The 24619-nt window shown below is 49.5% G+C and overlaps 1 protein-coding gene across 1 annotated transcript in view; it reads right to left on the reverse strand.

Annotated features, from left to right (window-relative positions):
- CEP78 (centrosomal protein 78) overlaps positions 1-24619 on the reverse strand; it is a 1593497-nt gene that overhangs the window by 1059621 nt on the left and 509257 nt on the right. Inside the window, exon 5 of the mRNA XM_069625901.1 lies at positions 21245-21348. Within this exon, the coding sequence (XP_069482002.1) occupies positions 21245-21348 (104 nt within the window). The remainder of the gene's footprint in view (positions 1-21244; positions 21349-24619) is intronic.

Genomic DNA, 24619 nt, shown 5'->3' on the forward strand with positions numbered 1-24619 from the left:
CGGATGAAGAATCGGTGGATCTTGAGGCTCTTTTTGACCGAAAAAAATCGAAGTTTTTGAGAAAAAACGTGAAAAAAATAGCACTAACGCTCGAGAGCAATAGCACGAGGATCCCAACACTTGAACGTGCGGTAAAAATCTGAAGATGGCTGCCAGAGGCGGGGCTTAGGTAGAGGGCAGTCATTGGCTGTGGTCAGTATGACGCAGAGATCAGTGATTGGTTACTACTACGAAAGACGGATCAGAAACGAAACTGATACTGGTTTTTTCTTTACCAAGGATTCCCAGCCTGACGACGGGGAATATTCATGAGCATGTGGATCCATGCCAGACCCCATGCTGGAGAAGTGAGATTTGTAGGGATATTTTCGTGTTATTTCAGGTGCAGGCGGGCTGTTTTCACAAGACCACTTGGGACACAAACTATGAACAAAACCTGAACTGCCTATTGCTAAGCAGTAAGCCCAGATGCACTCTTAGGGAACCTAAGTTCAATGCTTCATTACATCTAACAATAATTCAGTTTTTCTGTATAACCATAGGCTTATGTTAATATACCTGGCCTTATAGTAATTTTCAATTCGTAGGGTACTTGATCAGTCAATGTAATAGTAAAGAAAAGAAAACTTTCAATAGATCAGAAATGTCAAGCAGCATTTATAACTCTCTTCAGTGATAAGGTTTGTTTTAATTCACCCTTCACCATTTTCTTCAAAGTAAAATTACAAAGCATGGATATATAACCAAATCATAGGTTATGTCCATTTTTTTTATTCAACATGACATGATCTTTCATTTAGCCATGCACTTGTTACTGTGTGTCGTGTTCAACGATAAATACAAACAATAAGAGTGACAGCTCTATACATCAGATACAACTTTTCATGTGCGTATTAATTCCCATTTGGGACACTTTGTGGGAATTCTTGTGGGATAACAGCTCCCTCCAGGGAAGCCCTTTTGTAGATATTACTAAAGTGACCAACACGTTTCGATCCTATAGATCCATCTTCAGGGTGGGGCTTCTCTGTTCTTGTATTCATTAAGGCGAAAATAGTGTGTATTTTCTTTAAATCTTTCCCTGTAGAGAATTTAGAAATAAAAAAAATTTGAATCTATTTAGATAGACACGTTAACTAACAATGCTAAAATTTCAAAAAAGTGTAACATCACTGACCTCTCGGAGGATCGCAGTGGTCTGGGATCAAGCCCTATTCAGAAAGGAAGGCAATATGGTATCTAGAGACAATAGTTATATTTGTCACAGGCCAATCTCACACGATTGAAAGGTCCATAGTAAAGTAAATCAAAGCACTCACCCAGTCTTTGGGATAACACTCTCAGGAGACTGGGAAGCGGCAGATAGCGGCCAAAGAGACCCTAAGGACAGAGTATGAGTAGATTACTAACGGGATTTAGTCCATCCTCGAAACACAGTGAGTAGGCTCACATGCCACTCGCGGGTAAAAGAGAAAGCAATTCCCCTCGGTGGCCAGTTTCAATAATTAAACCGCTGGCGCATGTTGCGAACTCCAGTGATTAATGACTCCTCGAGCGACTTCAGTAAAAGACCGCTCTTACGGATGCCGTGCAGAAATGTACATGATTCTATAGAGACTCATCTGTTTGCAGAGGCTCTGCTCTCCGTGCCGGCTGCTACAGTGTCCGCAATCCGAATGCTGGTAGCGTTCACTGTAGCCCTGGCAACCCTGCGCATGCGCGTGAGGCCCATTGAGAGTCGGCCATATTGGTATGGGCGCAACATCGTCTTTGCGTTGCCATGGCGACGCCCCACGCTACTCTTTCTATGGAATTCTACTAGCGTGTGCTGTCTCATATTCCGTTTTGAATATTCCACAGTCTAAGGGTGACAGGGATATTACAAGGGGTTAAAATACACTACTATGGTTTGATTACCGTAATGGGTTCTAACTACCTATGGGGGGACATACGATTCCCTTGAGGTTGACCATTGTTTGTGTTTCCATTGAAGGTAGTGGATGTGAGTGGGGGCACGACCGCGGCACACAAATGAAACCACTGGGTGCCCCCATCTCTCATCTATACGCAAGTCATTCCAAGAGGGTTTCAAAATGACCATCTTCTGTTGCTCTTCAGAGTGGTAATGGACCAATCAGTCCCATGCACATAAATAAACATCTGTAGTTTCATCTAGTGATCTCCTGGTATGATACATCACATCAAAATCACAACAACATTTAAAAATCAGGCAGTGATCCGAACACAGGGAACAATAATTACTTACAACCACAGTCACATGACTTGTTAGTTTCATCATTGTATGGTACAAAGGGATTTCCAAATTGACTACATTCAACATCAAACAGTAAATATCGTTAGTGTGATATAGCTAAGAGTCACCCACTCAAATGGGAGGAATTTCACAAGAAACACATCAGGTCAAACTCTGAGTTCATACCTCGAGGGTTCAAAGAGTCCAAAAGTTCAATCCACAGTATTTCACGTTGTGCTAATTTCCGTTGCACATCACCCCCTCTACTGCCTGCAGTTACTTGTTCTAGGATTACACATTGTAGTTGTGCCACTGTATGTCGTGCCTCTAAAAAATGGACTGCCACAGGGGATTTTAGGCTTTTTGTACGAATATTAGACTTCTGTTCAGTCCATCTAGTTTTGGCTTTTCTGGTGGTCATACCTACATAGTAGAGTCTGGATGGGCATTTCAATGCGTATACTAAATTTTGGGCATCACAGGTACAGGAATGTCGCAGCTGTATATGTTTAACCGAATGGGGATGTGTAATGTAATTGCCCTTTATGATATTGCCACAATGCTGGCAATTGTAGCACGGAATTGTCCCTTTGTGTTGAATTGTGGTGCTGGGAGTGGGAATTTCTGCTTTTACAAGGCTCCTTCGTAGAGATTTGCTATTCCTATATGCAAAGGTTGGAAGGTCAGGAAAAAGATGTTGCAACTGTGGGTCTAATTGTAGCATTGGCCAATTCTTCTTAATCGCTTTCTTAATTCTCGTGCTCTGAAAAGAGTAGTTGGTGACATATACCAATGGTTCTCCAGATTTTATCGGTTTAGGTACCAGTAATGTTTCTCGGTTGATATTTCTGACTTTTTCAGCGACTTCAGTAATCAGAGTCAGATTGTAGCCTCTTGTTGTAAATTTGGTTTCAAATGTTGTTGCTTGATGATCATATTCAGTCTTTTCAGAGATTTCCTCCTGTAGCGTAAAAATTGGCTGTAGGGTACGCTGACAATCGTCCGTTTGGGGTGAAAGCTTGTGGCAAGTAATAAACTGTTCCTATCAGTTTGGTGTAGACCGTAGTCTCCAATTTTGCTTCAGTCACATATACTTCTACATCAAGGAAGTGGATAGTTGTCTTACTGGTTTCTGTTGTAAACTTGATACATGGATTCATCCCGTTCATCAAAGTAAAGAATTCTTCTAACTCATCTTGGGGGCCTGTCCAAATCCCGAAGATGATATCAATATACCTCCGATATAGTGAGAGGTGTCTCATCCACGCCGGGGCAGGAGCCTTCACCGGGGGGAATGATCGGAATAGTCCCTTCATGAATTCTTTCACCAGGCGATGAGACCACAAAGACGCCCGTCCCGTAGTCCTGGTATATCGGGAGATTGCAGCCAGATGTATTTTGATGGAGGCGTGAGCCAGTCCAGCTTTGGCCAGCGACAGTAGGTATGGCAGTACCTGAGGGGCCGTAATCCGCAGAGGGTTAATCTTCTGTGCACGGCACCAGACAGAGAACCTCTTCCATTTATGTCCGTAGCACGAGAGTTGAGGACGCCCTGGCCTTAGCAAGAACCTCTCTGCAGTCGGCCGGGATGTCATACCCTCCAAACTCTAGTGCTGCAGGAGCCAGGCCTGCAAGTTCAACGACTCCGGGTTGTGGTGAAGAATGGCACCTGGAGAGAAGGTCTGCGTCCGTCGGCAGCTTGACTGGTGTGGACGTTGACAAGTCCACAAGGTCCAGGAACCAGATCTGTCTCGTCTACGCCGGTGCGACGAGGATCATCCTGCACCGGGACCTCTTGAGCTGGTTGATGAGCCGGAGCAGCAACAGCAGCAGAGGGAATGCATAAAGAAATAGGCCGTCCCAAGGGAACGAGAAAGCATCGCCCATGCTCCTCGGCTGGGGGAACCTGCTGGCGAACCTCTGGCACTTGGAATTCATCACCGTTGCGAAGAGATCGATTTGGGGTTCGCCCCATCGTCGGAAGAGTCGATCCACTTGATCCGGGCGTAGTTCCCACTCGTGGCACGAGCGCAGCTCCCTGCTGAGTGAGTCGGCGATCGTGTTTTTTATTCCTGCCAGATGAAGAGGCACCATAAACAGGGCGACTTGTGACGAAACCAGGTGGGATTTTGGAAAGTTAATGGAGAATCCCAGGTCCGTGAGCAGCTGGACGGTCTTCGCAGTGTGCTCCACGGCGAGCTCCCTCGTCCTTGCCCGGATGAGCCAGTTGTCCAGGTAGGGGTAAACGTGGATCCCCTGTAGGCGCAGCCGCGCCGCCACTGGTGCGAGGCACTTGGTGAACACCCTGGGTGCCGTCTTCAATCCGAACGGGAGGGCCTTGAACTGGTAGTGCCGCCCTTGGACCACCAACCGGAGGAACTTTCAGTGTCTTTTTAGAATGGGGATGTGGAGGTATGCATCCTCCAAGTCCAACGACAACAGGAAATCGCCCTCCTCCAGCTGTCCCAGCACGTGCTGGAGGGTGACCATACGGAACTTCTGCGCCTTGATGTACTTGTTCAGTCGTCGTAGGTCCAGGATGGGGCGCCATCCTCCTCTTTTTTACGAGGAAGTACCTTGAATAAACTCCAGAGCCCCGAAGCCTCTTTGGGACAAGCTCGATGGCACCCTTCTTGAGCATCGCCCTTACTTCCAACAGTAGTTTGAGGGACGTGATTTTCCTTCCTGGCCACGGGTGGAACGCGAGGGCACTTATTCTGAAACTCGAGGGCGTGCCCTTGAGCCAGGGCGTGCAGCACACAACAGTCGGTGGAGATGGACTCCCACACGCTGACGAACCTCGCCAGCCGGCCTGCCACTGGGGTGCTTCAGCGGGGGCCCGACCCCACGGTCAGTTCAATCTTGTTTGGAGGCCGCCTTGCCTCCTTGACCTCCCTGTCGACGACAGGCACCACCTGACTTGCCGCGTCCCCTGTAGGCTTCCTAGGACGAAGATCTTGCCACTTGGCGGTACGTGGAGGAGCCACTGCCGGATCCCTTGGAGGCACCTTGTCTGCCTCTGGAGCTCCGCAAGGACGGCCGTCGTTGTTGGAGCACTCCCAGTGCCCGGGCAGTCTCTGTGTCTGTCTTGATGGCCTGAAGGGACTCATCAACCGCCTTCCCAAACAGGTTGTTCCTGTCGAAGGGCATGTCCAAAACCTTGGTTTGTACGTCCTTGCAGAAATCCGTGGCCTTGAGCCATCCTCGTCGTCTCAAGCAAACGCCGTTGCCCAACTGACGGAAACTGGTGTCAGAGATGTCCGTTGCCACCGTGATGTCGTGGTCAGAAGCAATCTCACCCTCCTGTAGGATTTCAAGGGCCTCAGCCCTTTTGGCGTCTGGAAGGAAGTCTAACAGAGGGGCGATTTTGAACCACAACTCCCTGTCGTAGCGGGCTACGATAGCCAGGGCATTGGCCGCCTTGATAGTCGTCACTGCGGATGAGATGATCCGTCATCCCATCGTGTCCAACTTCCTGCCCTCGCCGTCCGGCGGGGGAGTTGATGTCGAGGCCGATGCTCCCCTAGCTTTCTTCTTTGCTGCCGCCGAGATGACCGAATCCGGGGTAGGTTGTGCCCGAAGGCACAAGGGTGCAGCGTCGTGGACCCGGTACTTCTTCTCGTACCGGTCCCTCTTTGCCAGCGCCGTGGCAGGGTTCTTGAGGGCGAGCCCCTCATCCCAGATGTCATCAAGAAGCGGTACGGCGAGGACCGTCTTCCTTTTAGCCTCGCGCCGTTGGTAAAGGAACCCTTCCTTCTTCTTCTCTTCTGGGCAGAGCTGGAAAAGCTCTGATGCCCTGGAAATCATGGCATGAAAGGATCCAATCTCGTCGGGCGGGGACGCCCGAGCAGGGGGCGACGGGGGACACGTCCCGTCGTCGCCTCCGTCGTCATCTGTACCTGTCGTAGCCGTGTCCGTGCCTGTATCATCCCCGTGGGTAGTAGACCGGGGGGAAGGCAGAGCAGGCCGCAGAGGTGGGAGAGGTGGCGTAGGATGCGTCGTCCTCCTCTTATGCGGTGGACTTTCCGAAGGTCCTGGCTCCGGTTCCCCCGTTGGGTCTGGCTCAGGTACCTCCGTCGGGGGAAGGGGCAACCTTGTCCTTATCTCCGAGTATAAGGACTGAATCGCTGACAAAATGGCCGCCGAAGTGTCCTGCGGCGCCGGAAACGACGGGCGCGAGGGCTCTTGAGGAGCCTCGTCGGCGACACCGTCGCTCTCGTCGTCGCCCTCGTCGGGATCCCTCCCGATGGGCTGGGCCTCTTCCACGACTTCGATGAGCTCTTCTTCAGAGGTCGTGTCCGTATCCACGATGGCCACCAGCCCCTCCCCCACCTTTTCCAACGAGGACTTTGTGGGGGTCTTCTCAATGGGCCTGAAAGACGACTCCCTCCGCTGTGGCAGGGAGACTTTGGGTCCTGAGGGCGCCTCCACTGGTGTAGCCTCCACATGCTGAGCCAGGGCAGCGGTGACATCCTCAATCGATGTCTTAGCAGGGTGAATTAAGGCCATCGTCACCTTCTGGGCGCCTAGGGCCTTCACCTTGGGGGGAGGGTCCGAGCCTCGCTCCCCCTCTGCCAGAATCTTCGAGATCAACCGGGGCCTCTCCAGAAGCTTCGCCGGGTTCTCTGACTTCCTCTTACCCGAGCCAGAGCGTTGGCTCGTGGTTGATGGTGCCGGGGAGGATGCGACCTGCCTGGCACCCAAGGAGCCCGACCGTTTGGCGCTCCCGGTGCCCGTGGACTCGCGATGCTTAGCCTTTTGTTGGGCCCCCGTCGCCGGGGCGCCCTCACAGGACTTAAGAGGACCGCTCAGACTTCTTTTTCTTCTTCTCGCCTGATGGGTTTTTACCTTACAGCCAGTTGGCGAGACGGAGGTGGCGATCCTTCATGGTCCGCTCTGACATGTTCCCACAAAACGCACAGTCCTTCTCCGTGTGCGTCTTGTCCTCATGGGGACAGTAGAGGCATAACGAATGCTCGTCCTCCTTGAAAACATTCTGAAGCTGGCATCCAGGGCAGGTCCTGAACAGCTTCCCGGGCGTCGAGCTTCCTTTCTCCTGGGCCATGTCCGGGGTAGGCCTCGGAACTTCTGGAATCCTCCAAAAGCTTAACTCGACGAAAACTTCACCCTTGAGGGGCGTAGAAGACTCCAAAACGGATCCCCGTTGATCGGATGTAGAAACGGTGGAGCTTGAGGCTCTATTTAACCGAAAAATGAGAAAAATCTCCTGAAAAAGCACGAAAATGCAGCAAAAGCTCGAGAGCTACAGCACGAGGACTCCCAACACTTGAATTTGCGGTAAAAATCTGAGGATGGCTGCCAGAGGCGGGGTTTAGGGAGAGGGCAGTCATTGGCTGGGGGCAGTATGACCCAGAGACCAGTGATTGGTTACTACTAAGAAAGACAGATCAGAAACGAAACTGAGACTGATTTTTTTCTATACCGAGGAATCCCGGCCTGACGACGGGGAATATTCATAAGCATGTGAATCCATGCCAGACCCCATGCTGGAGAAGCCTAAAATCCCCTGTGGCAGTCCATTTTTTAGAGGCACGACATACAGTGGCACAACTACAATGTGTAATCCTAGAACAAGTATCTGCAGGCAGTAGAGGGGGTGATGTGTCACGAAAATGAGCACAACGTGAAATACTGTGGATTGAACTTTTGGACTATTTGAACCCTCCAGGTATGAACTCAGAGTTTGACCTGATGTGTTTCTTGTGAAATTCCGCCCATTTGAGTGGGTGACTCTTAGCCATATCACACTAACGATATTTACTGTTTGATGTTGAATGTAGTCAATTTGGAAATCCCTTTGTACCATACAATGATGAACCTAACAAGTCATGTGGCTGTGGTTGTAAGTAATTATTGTTCCCCGTGTTCGGATCACTGCCTGATTTTTAAATGTTGTTGTGATTTTTAAATATTGATGTGATGCATCATACCTGGAGATCACTAGATGAAACTACAGATGTTTATTTACGTGCATGGGACCGATTGGTCCATTACCACTCTTAAGAGCGACAGGCAATGGTCATTTTGAAACCCTCTGGGAATGACTTTCGTATAGATGTGAGATAGGGACACCCCGCGGTTTTATTCGTGTGCCGCAGTCGTGCCCCCACTCACATCCACTACCTTCAATGGAAACACAAACAATGGTCAACCTCAAGGGAATCGTATGTCCCCCCCATAGGTAGTTACAACCCATTACGGTAATCAAACCATAGTAGTGTATTTTAACCCCTTGTAATATCACTGTCACCCTTAGACTGTGGAATATTCAAAACGGAATATGAGACATTCCACGCTAGTAGAATTCCGTAGAAAGAGTAGCGTGGGGCGTCGCCATGGCAACGCAAAGGCGACGTTGCACCCATACCAATATGGCTGACTCTCAATGGGCATCACGCGCATGCGTGGGGTTGCCGGGACTACAGTGAACGCTACCGCCATTCGGATTGCGGACACTGTAGCAGCCGGCACGGAGAGCAGAGCCTCTGCAAACAGGTGAGTCTCTATAGAATCCTGTACATTTCTGAACGGCATCCGTAAGAGCGGTCTTTTACTGAAGTCGCTCGAGGAGTCATTAATCACTGGAGTTCGCAACATGCGTGTGACAATGATAGACAGGAGACAAAACTCGTGCTGCAATAATCTTTATTATTGCCGTATGGTTGATCCGGAAAGAGTCAATAACTGAGGTGTAGTACATCAATAATAAACTGAAAGTTCTGGCGGTTGCTTCACCGTGGGGTTTTTCCTTCCCCAATCGCCCTTGGAATAAGGCTGTGGTCCTCTAACTCGGGTTATCTGGGTAGGCCCACCACTCGGGGTTGCCTGCGTGCTCCTCGGTGTCCTGTGAAAATAACAGACAGCCTTGTTTAGAAAAGGCGGGCCGTTATATACTTCACTGGGTTCAACTCCCCACCAATGAGCAGACGTCTTGCCTAGCTCGTCTGTTATTGGTTGGGAAGGTTTGGCCCCGCCTCCCTTAAACCCGGGTTTCCCTGCCGTCAGTTTTGCCTGCCCCTGTAGCATGGGGACTGTTCCTGAAGCGTTTCCGTCGGCGGCATCCATGCGGCGCCGGGACTTGGGTACATAGGGGTGGCCTCTGATGTCGGGGTTCTTACTCCTCCTCGGCCGCGGGCCGCGGCCTGCATCCTGACAAGGTCCCCGCCCCCTTCCCAGTCCGGGTCGGCGACTCCAGTAAGGTGAGTAGCTAACCCCGCCGCAGCGTTCGGCGGGGCCGGCTCCGCTCCAGTCAGGATCGCCGAGTTCGTCCGATGTGTGCGAGTTGGTGGCTTTTCCCAAGGCCGCTGCCGGCACCTCTTCACACATACTCACCCCGGGATCTGGCCGATCGGGCCAGTGAGAGCACCTGGACAGGTAGTCCGCCACCAGCTGAAATCTGCCTGGCCTATGCAGAGTCAGAAAGTCAAAGGGTTGTAGGGAGAGGAACCAGCGAAGAACCCTCTGGTTGGTATCCTTGTGTCGGGCAAGCCATTGGAGAGGTGCATGGTCCGAGAACAACGTGAACTGACGACCAACCAGATAGTACTTGAGGGATTCAATCGCCCATTTTATGGCTAGGCATTCTTTCTCAATCGTGGAGTACGCCGACTCATGTGGTAGCAACTTTCGGCTGATGAAGCAAATGGGCTGCAGTTCCGATTCTTGTTCCTGAGACAGGACGGCGCCCAAGCCGTGGTCCGAGGCATCAGTCTGGAGGAAGAACTGCTTCTGAAAGTCGGGACAACATAATACCGGATCAGATGTGATCCTTTCCTTTAGCAGATCTATGGCCCTTAGGGCGGCTTTGTTATTGGTCAGGTTTGGGTTCCCTTTGAGTCTTAGCGCATCGGTGAGTGGCGCGGCTATGGCAGAAAAATCGGGAATAAACCTCCTATAATAACCAACGAGCCCCAGAAAAGCCCGTATTTGCTTCCTGTTCACAGGTGTTGGGATGCGATGAATGGCCTCAGTTTTGGACATCTGTGGTTTCAGCATTCCACCCCCCACCACGTGGCCGAGGTACTTTGTTTCGTGAGTTCCCATCGTGGTCTTACTGGGATTGATGTGAAGGCCGGCTACATGTAGGTCGGCTACCACCTTTTCCAAATGGTTCAGATGATCCTCCCAGGTTTTGCTGTATACGATGATATCGTCAAGGTAGGCCGCTGCATATCCCTCATGCGGTCTTAGGATGATGTCCATAAGTCTTTGGAAGGTGGCTGGTGCCCCATGTAGGCCAAAAGGAAGAACCTTAAACTGATACAGTCCCCTTGGTGTGGAAAAGGTGGTTTTTTCTTTATCCTGGGGTCGCAAAGGGATCTGCCAGTATCCCTTTGTTAGGTCTAGCATGCTCAGATACCGGGCAGCCCCGAGTCCCTCTAACAACTCGTCCATCCGTGGCATTGGGTATGCTTCGTAACTAGACACGCTGTTCAGCTGCCTGTAGTCCATGCAGAAGCGGATTGAGCCATCAGGTTTAGGGACCAGAACGATGGGCGATGACCAAGCGCTGACTGAAGGCTCAATGATGTCTAGTTGCAACATTTCATCTACCTCCGTGTTTATGATTTGTCTCCGGGCTTCGGGTATCCGGTAGGGTCTGAGCCGTACTACTTGTCCGGACTCTGTTTTTATCTCATGCTCAAGTAATTTGGTTCTCCCTGGTAAGGTGGAAAAGGATTCTCTGTAGGGTAGTAGCCTATGCATCAGCTCCGTTCTCATGAGTGGCGATAGGGCGTTCCCCCACTGGACGTGGTCCAGCGAACCGGGGTCCGGGTTCGCGGTTTCCAACGTTTCTATGTCTCCGATGGTTCCTAGTGCTGATACCAGGGGTTCATTCCACTCCTTCAACAAGTTAATGTGGTATATTTGATCCGGGTTGGTTCGGTCAGGTTGGTGCACCCTATAGGTCACGGGACTGAGAACATCCGTGATCTCGTACGGGCCTTTCCATCTGGCCAGTAATTTGTTGGCGCTGGTAGGTAAGAGTACGAGTACCTGGTCTCCTGGGCTGAACCTTCTCATTCTGCTCCCTTTATTATAGTTTTTCTCTTGTATGTTCTGGGCATGAGAAAGGTTGGCTTCCGCCAAAGCACGCAGTGCGCTTAAATGTTCCTTCAGTTCCTCGGTATATTCGGTTAGGGTCGTTTCTTCGGAGGCTTCCCATTCTTCCTTAACCAGGTCTAGGATTGTTCGGGGTTGTCTCCCGAACAGGAGTTCAAAGGGGGAAAACCCCGTGGAGGATTGGGGTGTGTCTCGAAGGACCATCAGAACAAGAGGTATCGCCCTATCCCAGTTCTGGGCACCTGGTCCTGTCACCCTTTTCAACATTTTCTTTATCGTTTTGTTATATCTTTCGACTAAGCCGTCGGTTTGAGGATGATACACGGATGTTCTTAGCTGCTTGATGTGTAGGCGTTCACACACTTGTCGCAGTAAAGTCGACATGAAATTCGTCCCTTGGTCAGTGATGATTTCTGAGGGTAAGCCAACTCGGGCAAAGAAGGGTATGAGTTGATCACATAGTTGTCTGGCTGACGTCCCTTTAAGGGGAAATGCTTCAGGATAACGTGTAGCGTAGTCGACTACGACCAGCATGTATTTATACCCTCGACTGGCTGGTTCCAATGGACCGACAATATCCATGCCGATCCTCTGGAATGGTACTGTAATAAGGGGCATCTTTTGTAGAGGAGCTTTAGCTGGTTTTACTCCGCTCGTTAGTTGACAGGTAGGGCATCTTTTGCAAAACTGAGCCACCTCGCCATAAATTCCCGGCCAATAAAACCGTTTGAGTATATTTTGCTGTGTTTTCAGCGAAGCCATGTGGCCTCCACAAGGATGGTTGTGGGCTAATTGCAGTACTATGGGGCGTTGCTTTCTGGGTAAAACTAACTGTTCCTTAACAGTCCCATCATCTGCCTTGTATCTTCGGTACAGTAGACCTTGATGAAGCACAAATCCTGGTCCCCTGGAAAGATCTGGATCCCCTTCCTGTGTAGCCCTCTCTCGGGCTACCTTGAGGGTGTTGTCCGTTAGGGTTTCTGTCCTGATGCTATCTTCATTATCCTCTAGTCTCCAGTCGATGGCTCTAGTCGTATAACAAGCCTGACACCAGTCCATACGGCTTCGTCTCTTTTTATTGATGAGGGTTCTTGGACCAGACATGCCCCTCCCGGGTTCTGGCTCGGGACCTACTTCCCTTCTCCCCTCCTTCGTCATCAGTGCCTGGTCAAAGTTAGGTAAATCAGTCCCTATCACTACCGGGGCAGGCAGAGAAGGTAGGACGGCAGCCCTCACGGGTGACAACTCCCCATTTATTTCGATAGCCACATTTTTCATCGGATAAAGTTTTATATCTCCATGAATACATTTAATAGGTACGGACACGTTAAGTAAGTTGGGTTTGCTACTTACATTAGGTGATATGGCGGTTTGCCGGCTGCCGCTGTCAAGTAGACCACGTGTGGGTCTGCCGTCAACTCGTATGTCCACGATGTAAGGACCGGGTACGCTCTCTTCTTGTAGCGCGTGCAGGTACCCAATATCCATTGGTTCAGCGGATCTTTTCCTGGGACAGAACCGGGCTATGTGGCCCCATTCGTTGCACTCAAAGCACTGAGGTTGCCGATATCCTGGACTGGTCCCAGCGGACTTGTCTTCAATTCCAGACCTCTTCTCGTCTGGCCTCCGAACCGCCTCCTCGGGTTGTCTCCATCTCAACTGTTGTGGTCTGACCCCTTTGGTCAGCGGGGCATCAGTCGTTGGTACTGCTATGCGGGCTGTTATCCCTGTGGGTGGAAACCTGTGGTACCCAGCCTTTTGATACGCCGAGGCAATATCCACCGCTTCAGTTAGGGAGGGTCTGTGATGTTGCCTCACCCACCTCTGCATTTGTCCTGGCAGGGCTTCTACGAACTGCTCAAGGATAATCTTTTCAAGTATCGGTTGAGTTACGACCGTCGGAGTTGACAGCCATTTTTCCGCCAGGTCTTTTATTCGATAATACAACTGCCGTGGATTTTCCCCAGGTCGTAACTTGGTGTCCCTTAGTTGAATTCGATAGGCCTCTTCATCAAGGCCAAGGCGATCCAGTACAGCCGCCTTTATTTCACCATAGGGAGTATTCCCGGTGGGGTTTGCCGCCTGGTAGGCTCCTTGCATGACGCCGGACAACAAGGGGGCGACATATTGTCCCCATCGTTCGGGGGGCCACTGTGCGTTCCTGGCTATTCTTTCGAAACTTGTAAAAAAGAAGGCAGGGTCCTCGCCGTCTTTGTACTTTTGTAGTAATGCGGATGGGACCATTGGTTGTGTCCTAGAGCTAGCCACCATCTCGGTTAGCTTCGATATTGTGTCATGATGTTTGTCCTGTGCAGTAGTTTGCACCGTGCTTTGTACCTGCAATGCCTGCTGGAAGGCTTGGCGGTCGGCAGCTGCTTGTTGGTTTTGTATCTGAACCAACTGCTGCAGTTGCTGCTGTCCTTCCGACAGCGTTTTGATCAATGCCTCCATCGCGCCGCCGTTAATCCCACCTTCGTCGCCAGTTGTGACAATGATAGACAGGAGACAAAACTCGTGCTGCAATAATCTTTATTATTGCCGTATGGTTGATCCGGAAAGAGTCAATAACTGAGGTGTAGTACATCAATAATAAACTGAAAGTTCTGGCGGTTGCTTCACCGTGGGGTTTTTCCTTCCCCAATCGCCCTTGGAATAAGGCTGTGGTCCTCTAACTCGGGTTATCTGGGTAGGCCCACCACTCGGGGTTGCCTGCGTGCTCCTCGGTGTCCTGTGAAAATAACAGACAGCCTTGTTTAGAAAAGGCGGGCCTTTATATACTTCACTGGGTTCAACTCCCCACCAATGAGCAGACGTCTTGCCTAGCTCGTCTGTTATTGGTTGGGAAGGTTTGGCCCCGCCTCCCTTAAAACCGGGTTTCCCTGCCGTCAGTTTTGCCTGCCCCTGTAGCATGGGGACTGTTCCTGAAGCGTTTCCGTCGGCGGCATCCATGCGGCGCCGGGACTTGGGTACATAGGGGTGGCCTCTGATGTCGGGGTTCTTACTCCTCCTCGGCCGCGGGCCGCGGCCTGCATCCTGACAAGGTCCCCGCCCCCTTCCCAGTCCGGGTCGGCGACTCCAGTAAGGTGAGTAGCTAACCCCGCCGCAGCGTTCGGCGGGGCCGGCTCCGCTCCCGTCAGGATCGCCGAGTTCGTCCGATGTGTGCGAGTTGGTGGCTTTTCCCAAGGCCGCTGCCGGCACCTCTTCACAATGCGCCAGCGGTTTAATTATTGAAACTGGCCACCAAGGGGCATTGCTTTCTCTTTTACCCGCGAGTGGCATGTGAGCCTACTCGCTGTGTTTCGAGGATGGACTAAATCCCGTTGGTAATCTACTCATACTGTGTCCTTAGGGTCTCTTTGGCCGCTATCTGCCGCTTCCCAGTCTCCTGAGAGTGTTATCCCAAAGACTGGGTGAGTGCTTTGATTTAATTTACTATGGACCTTTCAATCGTGTGAGATTGGCCTGTGACCAATATAACTATTGCCTCTTGTTACCATATTGCCTTCCTTTCTGAATAGGGCTTGATCCCAGACCACTGCGATCCTCCGAGAGAGGTCAGTGATGTTACACTTTTTTGAAATTTTAGCATTGTTACTTAACTTGTCTATCTAAATAGATACAAATACTTGTTATTTCTAAATTCTCTACAGGGAAAGATTTAAAGAAAATACACACTATTATTCGCCTTAATGAATACAAGAACAGCGAAGCCCCACCCTGAAGATGGATCTATAGGATCCGAAACACGTTGGTCACTTTAGTAATATCTACAAAAGGGCTTCCCTGGAGGGAGCTGTTATCCCACAAGAATTCCCACAAAGTTTCCCAAATGGGAATTGATACGCACATGAAAAGTTGTATTTGAGGTATAGAGCGGTCACTCTTTTTGTTTGTATTTATCGTTGAACACGACACACAGTAACAAGTGCATGGCTAAATGAAAGATCATGTCATGTTGAATAAAAAAATGGACATATGTTTTGGTTATATATCCATGCTTTGGAATTTTACTTTGAAGAAAATGGTGAGGGGTGAATTAAAACAAACCTTATCACTGAAGAGAGTTATAAATGCTGCTTGACATTTCTGATCTATTGAAAAAGTTTTCTTTTCTTTACTATTACATTGACTGATCAAGTACCCTAGGAATTGAAGATTACTATAAGGCCAGGTATATTAACATAAGCCTATGGTTATACAGAAAAACTGAATTATTGTTATATGTAATGAAGCATTGAATTTAGGTTCCCTAAGAGTGCATCTGGGATATTAATGCTTAGCAAAAGGCAGTTCAGGTTTTGTTAATACCTTAGGATTCCTTGCCATCCAGCCCCGAGGCCCCACATGCCTTGGCCCGTCAACTCCCCACCACATTGCAGTGTCCATATTTCCCAAAGAAGGGCACCCACTGGTCCTCAATGTTGGTACGGGACTCATCAATCAGATGTGTGAGGTATTCCATGTCGTATATGGCTCGCACTTTCGCCACCCAATCTTTTTCGGCTGGTATCCTTGGGCTTTTCCACATCTGGGCGGAGCATCATCTAGCTGCCACCAACACCACGTTTACCATGTGCCCATCCTCACCCTTGTCTGCCCCCACCGTTACCCCAAAGAGAGCCGCCACAGGGAGAGTTCCTTATTGATCCAGTCTATCCCTTTAATCCATGACAGGACTTCCCTCCAGTATGTTTGCACCCTTCCACAGCCACACCACATATGGCCGTAGTCCCTGTCAGACCCCCCACATTTCCAACAGAGTGGGTCGCATCCCCTATATATCTTTGCTAGCACGGCTGTCGGGTAGTGCCACCTGCATAGGACCTTTACAGCCTGGTGTCTATACTGCAAGGATGCTGTCAACTTTGCCTCTTTACTACACCTTAGTGTCCATAGGGCATTGGCTATTTCCCTTCGTAGGTCACGTCCCCATTTTTTCCTAGCCGGAAGTGGGTCCTTGGGTTCAGCCAGGAGTTTCCCCTTATATAACGGTGCTATGAGTCCCCTGAAGCCTGACTTCGTGAGCAGGAGTGTATCAAAATTCATCAGCCCCCTCTGTAGGTTCACCCCCCATCTAGCCTCCGATAGGACTCCCTTCAGCTGTAGATAGCGGAATATGGACAGGGGACCTATCTGCAAGCCGTCTGTTAGCCTCTCTATTTTGATGAACTCCCCCTCTTCCCACATCGGGCCCTCCCTGTTCAGCCCAGCCTTGTACCAAGTTTTGAATGCCAAAGGCTCTTCGATTCTGTCTCGTATTGTTGGTGCCCAAATACAACTCATAGGGGACGGCCATGTAAACACCATCTATTCTCCCCCCCCCCCGTCCCTCCAAAGAGCCAATGAAACCTCCCTGATCGAGTGGCTCAGTCCTAGGGGGACTGGTGCTAGAACCGCATTATCCAGTGGCACCCATTGCTTTTCCGAGGCCGGGTCCAGGTGGTCCACCAGCACCCGCAGTTGAGTCGCTTTATAGTATGTAGGGAGATCTGGGAAGCCCACCACTCCTTCCTCCTTAGGCAAGATCAGGGTTTTGTATGCACTTCTATGTTTGGCTCCTGCACACAGGAACTTTAGCAGGTTCGTTCTTACCTTGTCAAAGAAGGCCCTCGGGACCACCACCGGGAGCATCTGAAACATGAACAGGAATTTAGGCAATACCACACTTTTTATACAATTCAGATGCGCCATCCAAGAAAGCCGCAACCTGGCCCATCGTTCCACATATTTGCGCACCGTTATCCACACTGGCAGGTAGTTCCCTGCGTACAGTTATCTGATTTGTTTGTATACCTGCAGTCCCAGATATCAAAAGTGGTCCTCCTTTATCTGGAATGGGAGCCCCCTCATATACTCTCTCTGTTCCCGACAGTCCCCCCGACAGCAGAGCCACTGATTTATCAAAATTAACCTTGAAACTCAATGATCTTCCATACTGCTTCAGGCTGTCCATAATGTAGGGTACCAGGTTTAGCAGGTTTGCAATTTGTAGCAGGGTGTTGTCTGCAAAGAGGCTCATCTTGTACCTCAATTCTCCGACCGCCACTCCCTTAATCCCATCCTATCTGCACACCCCTCAGGCCCAGGGCTCCGTTATAAGTGCGTAGAGCAGCGCGGAGAGGATTCCGAGTTATTTGCCCGCGGCTGAAAGTACCGCGGGCAAATCCTTCGCATGAGAAAGGTGCGAACTACCAAAAGTTTGCACCTTTCTCATGCGAACACACATACATTCTCACACCCACACACAACACACCAACAACACACCCATAACACACCTCCCACCCACACCCTCAGCACACTCCCAACATAAACAAACCCCACTTAACTTCATCTTCACGCTGGTTCCTGCAGCGCCAATTCCCTTTCACTTCCGTGATCGGGCGCTGCATGGTCCTTTTCTTTTCTTTTTTTTTTGTAACAGAAGGCTGCGGGGGTGTCTCTCGCAGCCCCCGCTCACTATACCTTGAAGTATAGTGAGCGGGGCGATGCGGGGGACACCCCCGCAGCTCCCGTGTTTGCATTTATTTATTTTTTTAAATGGAAGGCTGCAGGAGTGTCCCCTTTTGGTGTTCGAACCTTTGGTGGTAGCATTTTTAGAACTTTTGGTCAATGCGACCATTTTATTTTTTTAGGTAATTTCGACCTAAACTCGCTGAGAGTGGCCATCCCTGTCGCGTTCCCTGTTGTAGCTGGAATGTCTGTGAGACACTCCCATTTGCCACCACCCTGGCTGTCGGTTTTGAGTAAAGGGCTGCGACCCATTGACTCAATCTCCTGTCTAGGCCCATCACCGAGAGGACTTCCCCCAATAAAGGCCCAGTTTATCCTGTCGAACGCCTTCTTGGCATCCACGGCTAGAAATACAGCGCCTTCCCTTGCCACCTTTGGAGAGTTAAGAATGTGAAGCGTCTTCCGCATATTATCGGCTGCCTGCCTACGCAATATAAATCCTGCTTGATCTGCGTGTACCAGTCCCGGAAGAAGGGCCTCTAGGCGAGATGACAGCACCCTGGTGAAGATCTTGGCATCCAAGTTTTAATAACAAGATGGGCCTATAGGAGGCAAAGCAGGATAATCCATACCCGGCTTTGGGATCACAGTAATTAATGCTCAGAGGAAAGTCGGCGGGATTGAACCTTTGCCCGTTATGGAGTTAAATATTTTGGCCAGCGGTGCTGCCAGCAGGTCTTGATACTGCTTAAAGAAGTCTGTGGTAAACCTGTCCTCCCCTGAGGCTTTCCCAGCCTTTAACTTGCGAATAGCCAATAGTACCTTTGTCCTTGTCACTTCACTATCCAATGCTTCCGGCGCCTCTATTGCCAAGTTGATAAGCTGCATAAGCTCCAGATCTCCTCCTACCCTACCTCCTCTGGTTCAGAGTATAGCTCCATGTAATATTCGGCAAATTGGGATGTAATATACTCCCCTTTCTCTGACATGGTCCTGTCTGCTTTCCGTATCCCAACAATCCTCCTTCCCATTCTATCACTTCTCAACCTGTTTGCCAGGAAGGCCCCTGCTGCGTCTCCCTGCTCATAATATTTCTGTCTCCTGTATCTCATCCACTTGACCACCTCCCCTATGGATATTGAGTGTAGCTCCTGCCTTTTATCCCTCATATCCCTCAGGAGCTTTCCCCTATCCGCATCTGATTTGGTCATCTGTGCTCCGAGTGCTTTCAGTTTGCTTCGCAGCCTGGTTTCCACTAGACCCCTTTCCCTTTTCGTCCGCGCCCCCTCAGAAATGAGCAGTCCCTGTGTTGCCTTTGCCGCCTCCCATACCGTGGCCATGCCGACCTCCCCATTAACATTTGTTGTAAAATATGCACCTGTCTCCTTCCCTAGGACCTCCCAGAACACCCAATCTCTTACCAAGGTATTGTTACAAATCGACTGTGTTTCACTCCTCAGAGGGCTCTTTACCTTCCAAACTCCCACCAATAGTCTGTGGTCCGACCACGTTATTGCCTCAACTCTAGGCCCCTATGTTATCGCATCTTGTTCCCGGGGCACTAATAGCATATCTATCCTGGTGTAAGTTTGATGTGGTGGTGGGGGCGAGAAGAATGTGCACCCGCCCGGCCCGGCCTGGTGTTTCCTCCATAAATCAGTCCAATGGTAGTCCTGCAACAGGTGCCTGAAGTTCATTTTCTGTGGTTTCTACCCTCTGTTTGTCCCCCTTAATTGACCAGCAATCCATCCCTGGGTCTCCCACCAGGTTGAAATGCCCTCCCAGGACAGTGATACCCACCGCCCAACCCTCAACCATCTTGAATATCCTGCACAGGAACTTCACCTGTCCCGCGTTTGGCACGTAGGCTGTGGCTAGGGTAAACTGTACTCCCTTGTGAAAACTGTTCTCCCCAGGAACCGGCCCCCAAATCCCCTCTTGATCTGTGTCACCGTCAACTGAATTATTTTCGCTAGTAAAATACCTAACCCCTCCTTCTCACTGTCTTTATGAGAAGCCCAGTACATCATGGCAACGTCCCTCCCTTTGACTGGGGATTCAGCCCCTCATTTGTAGTGAGTCTCCTGAAGAAAGAGGACCGTTAAACACTGTTTATGGAACATGTTACAGTCAGTGACCTTTTATTCTGTGAGTTTAAACCCTTGACATTTAGCGTGGCTATCCTCAGCTCAGCCATACCCCTTTGTCATTATGCCTGCTGAATCTCCTCAGGTGTAGCGGGAGCCCTTGCCTCTTCTCCTTCGCATGGTTGACTGCATATGATACCAATTTCCTCCTCTCCCTCTTTCCCGCCCACCTCTCCTTTAAATGCCACGCATCCCACCCTCCCTTCCCCCTTTGTCCGCAGTCGCACACTACTTGCATTGTAGTGCCGTGAACCAAACTACCAGGGCATGTGTCCCTGCCCTGCTTTCCCAAACTTCTGTTGGCCTAATCACTTAGGTGTTACCGCATCTTTGCTTGCAACGTGTTAAACTTCCCCGTCTCCTTCCCAGTCGCCCCCGTGCACACCCCCTATACCCGACCTGAACTCCCAAAGTAACTCTTCCCCCCCTCCCCTGCATTAACACATTGCACTGGGCAAACAGTGCTCCTGTGTAACATTCCACCAAGAGATCTTTGTTGGATTCACTTCCCCCAGAACATTCGTATCAAACAATGAAACAACTTAGAGGAGGGGAGGGTTGGTCGCCTCACCTTTTTTTATACAACCCAGGGGTCGGGCGAGAAACCTCGCCAAACCGGCATTGTTCCCCTCAGGTGGTGTCCCCCCATGAGGGTGGGGGTGCCAGGTTTCTGGCAGTTCCTGGCACCATGGACCTTTTGTCACCCCCGCGGTGCTACCAGCCCTGCTGCTCCGTTGGTTTGGCTGGGCCCTTCTCCGGTGTCTCCCCCTTTCGTGGTGCAATGCATCCTGGGCCACCTCGCCTCCTGCCTGTCCCAGCTCCACCCGCCTCGCCGGGGAATGCTCCATTAGGCTGCACAGCTGACTCGAAGGTGCCTTAAGTCTAACACGTCCGCTGCAGCAGGTCTTCCGCCGTCTCAAGAGCTGTTCTAGCTGCTCTCCGGGACTTTCCTCCACCTTTATACCGACCGCCATTCACCAGGGTAGAGGACGGAGTCTTGCAGTTAGGCTTTCATCTTGCCCGCGCCCCCTGGTGTACTCCTGAGGATTGCTCACTTTTGACTTATTGTCGATACTTTCTATATTACATTTTTATATACTCTAAAATGTGTTACGCATTTGTATGATGTTTGATGGATTACAACATTTTGAACAGACAAAATAAATTAGAAAGAAATGATGACGGAAGAATGCATGAGTGTTTGTGATAAAAGGCTCAGCAATGGAAAAGCAAAGGCTAATGAACACTGGTTGGGCATCATTATGCTCAGAGTCACACGCAAACATGTATAAATGGATTCTAGGTGTACCTTTATTATATTGGCCAAATGCTCTGCTCCAGACCAGGTTATGCCGCATCCTGTAAAATTGACAGTCTTGATGGTGGCTGAATTCTTGACACTCTGACAAATAACTGTACAGAAACACATGGAGCAAAACATGGGCGTTAGTCTATGAACATTGGATTGTTCTCAGCAGTACATTGCCTGCAGTAGCTAGGTTACTAAAAAGCACACCACACATGAATGTATTACTTGCCTGCAAATGGAGCGCTCCTCAATTGGAATAGGTATATAATATAGATTCACGTACTTCAGAACATTGCCGCCCCTCAGGCTGGGAAAGACAACCATTTTTTGGTAAACCATTGGCATTGAAAAATTGACTAACGAAGCATGCCTCAACAGGCCCCTGCTCCATTATGATCACATGCACAACCATGTGACTATGGCACACCCAGTGCTGCCAGCCCACAATCTACATCCTATAGTTCCACTTTCAGATCCATTAGCCACATTAGGCACTATATAACACCAATGTAAGCCTTGTTCAGGACGAAGGTGGGCGTATGAATCAAAGATCCAATACTAGAGATCTACACTTACAAGTAACTAATATACTAATCTCCAGAAATTGGTCTTTTATAGATTCACACACTCTGGAATACAGATTACCATGCAGTACTGGAAGTAATAAGTACATGTTATACACTTCCAACACAAGAATGTTAAATTAAAAACGAAGTTGCTTCCATGGATGGAGGGAAGAAGATTTCTAATCTAAACAGATTCTTAGGCACTGCCAGTCCGACCTTTACAAATTCATGTACCGTTGTGCCAAAGCAGTAATGCAGACTTATGCCCAATTCTTAGCTGTGTTTAAAACTGTCATGAAAGCTTGCATGTGCCCGCCTATCCCTTTCAATAGAGGTGTAAAGAGCACCAGCAGCACAGAACTTTTCACATCACTACGGAGGCAGCCAGATATTTGTGCTGAGTGAGGAAAATGTACTTGCAAGTAACAGTCGGCAAGGGGAATGCTAAGCAGTAAGGTCCTGCCATAACCAGGGCTTTGAAATAGCATACCCTTTGTATCGGTTTGAATAGGAAATAAACAGCTGTTCTGAATATCTGAAAGTCTTTTTTCTGTCCAGGAAAAACGTTAATGCGCTGTTAGTCTCTGGGTTATGCAGCACCCTATTTTAAGGTCTGTCTAGATTCTGGAAGAACCACTGGGAGGAAGACACTTTGCTTTATTTGAAACATCAACACAATCTTGAGTGAAACGTGGGTTCATCCCAAACACCACCTTCTCCATGATTAGCTTCAAGAAGAGCTCTTACGAAGACTACAGCTCGGGGACCACTTGAACCCACATAACTGCCAGTATTGATGAACGCCACCTTCCACAATAAAAACCATCAGATCAGAAGAATACATCGGCTCAAACTGCTCCCCATCAGCTTGGACTACCTGCGTATCTAGGTCCTGAACAACCTGAACAACCTAACCACTGCTAAGAACCAATAGTTTATCTGCATTTTAGGTGTATTTGTTAAAAAAAAATGTTGACATTTCTAGAGAGTCCTGTGAGTTAGTCAGGCAATCTGTAAATTCCTCCTCCCACTAATACTCAGTCACCCTCCTTTCACCCTGTACCAGTATTTACATACTCACACCTTAAACTACCCTATATACACAATATACACAACGGAGGATAGCAGAGGGGCAACGCACTGGTCTTGGAACCAAGACCACGCAGAGCAACAGAGGTTCAAATCCCAGATCCGCACTTACAAACCGAACTCAGGTACAGTAGTAAGCATGTTATAAAAAATGTTTTTTTTTGTAATAACTGTTTCCCAAACACCAACACTGCAGTATCACTAGTAATCCAATGCTTCATCTGCTCCACAAGCCTCTTCCTCGTTCGTTCCTCGTGCTGGTCTCTTAGTTATCCTCCACCTCTAATCTCAGCCGAAAAACCCATGTTTCCTCATTACTGTTCCCTGTTTAAATATCCCTCCTTCTGTGAAGCTGGACCAATTCCCCCTAACTTATCTGGCCCTTTCTTCCCTACCCGAGCATCTATGTACAGGAAAATGTCTTGAAAAGTAGGCTAATCCCTGCCCACTTCCTGTGCTTGGTCTCGCTGCGTAATGGACATCAAGCGTATGAGGTACACTGTTACAGTTTGTGCTTTGGTGTCGGTTACTCTGATGGTAGGTTTAGGGAACAGTACCATGTTCCCTCTTAGTATCTGGTGGTCTAGTAGGTTGCTGCTTGTAAGCATAAAGTTGCCAGAGTTCGGTGTTCCTGCTGAGCGTGACTCTTGTAACGGTGTGCCGCTGGCATCTCTCGCTCGCCGGAGAGTGAGGTAGTATCATTGGGTCTTTGCAGTGCTGTGGCGGTTCGCAGAGCTCTGTTTAGGTCACCCTATATTTTCTGTGTTGAGATTGCCTTTCTTGCTGGTGGGTCTGCATTCTCTCTCTGGTGTAATCTGCATGTTTCTGCAAACGAGAAAGAACACTTCCTAGAATATGCACCAAGAGACAAGGCTGGAGTCAAGGGCCTGCTTTGCTCAATTTGCCCCCAATGCTAGGACCGTCTCTGGATCTCACCCCCCTTTATCACATTCTTCCCATGGAGAGGGACCACCCCACAGACCGACAAGTACTACACCTTACTAGAAATGAAAGCTGATGTACTTCACTGTGGACAAGTGAAGGCTACACTTTTCGGGTCAGGCTTTTAGCTCAGCCTTCTGTAGCATTTGGGTGACCAGGTTTAGGTGGTGCATGTGTTTTTTCTTTGTCTTCTAGTGCCACACATGTTTTGTCAGTGCCCCTCAGTTAGGTTGAAGGCTTGTGACCTAGGAAAAAGTTCAAATTGTCTCAAACATTGGCATATGATAAGAATTGAAGGAGATCTCATTTAACTTGAAGAAGTTGTTCTAGGTCACAATCAGGAGACGGACAAGCAGGCATGATTTAAAAAAAGATGCATTTCCTCTTCTGATTCAAAAAATCAAATCTTTCCCCAACTCTGTAATACTGAGCCCTACTCTACAGAAATGAAGGTAAAAAAGGTATGCGCATCAGCGTGTCAAGATGGTGTGATGAATTCCAAGATGGCGACTGACACTAAATAGACATGTCGACAGCCGCTCCTACGGTATGGAGCTTCTTCCACGACTTCCAGCACCCCCTGAACCGTGTGGAGCCCCCAATCAGGATAGATATCGAAAGCAGAGGTTTCCTGACCCTCTTGGCAGGTGGGATAAAGATGGGTGAGAAAGTTGCAAGATCCGGCTCAGGGACCGAGATGCTGTGTTGGAAGCCCTTCCTCGGCTCCAGTGTAGAGGAAGCAGTGGCAGCCGGGATCAAGAAGGAGAGCCGGAGGCCC

This window comes from Ambystoma mexicanum, chromosome 6p (genome assembly GCF_040938575.1).
Source record: "Ambystoma mexicanum isolate Mex_15411 chromosome 6p, UKY_AmexF1_1, whole genome shotgun sequence".
Classification (NCBI taxonomy): Eukaryota; Metazoa; Chordata; class Amphibia; order Caudata; family Ambystomatidae; genus Ambystoma; species Ambystoma mexicanum.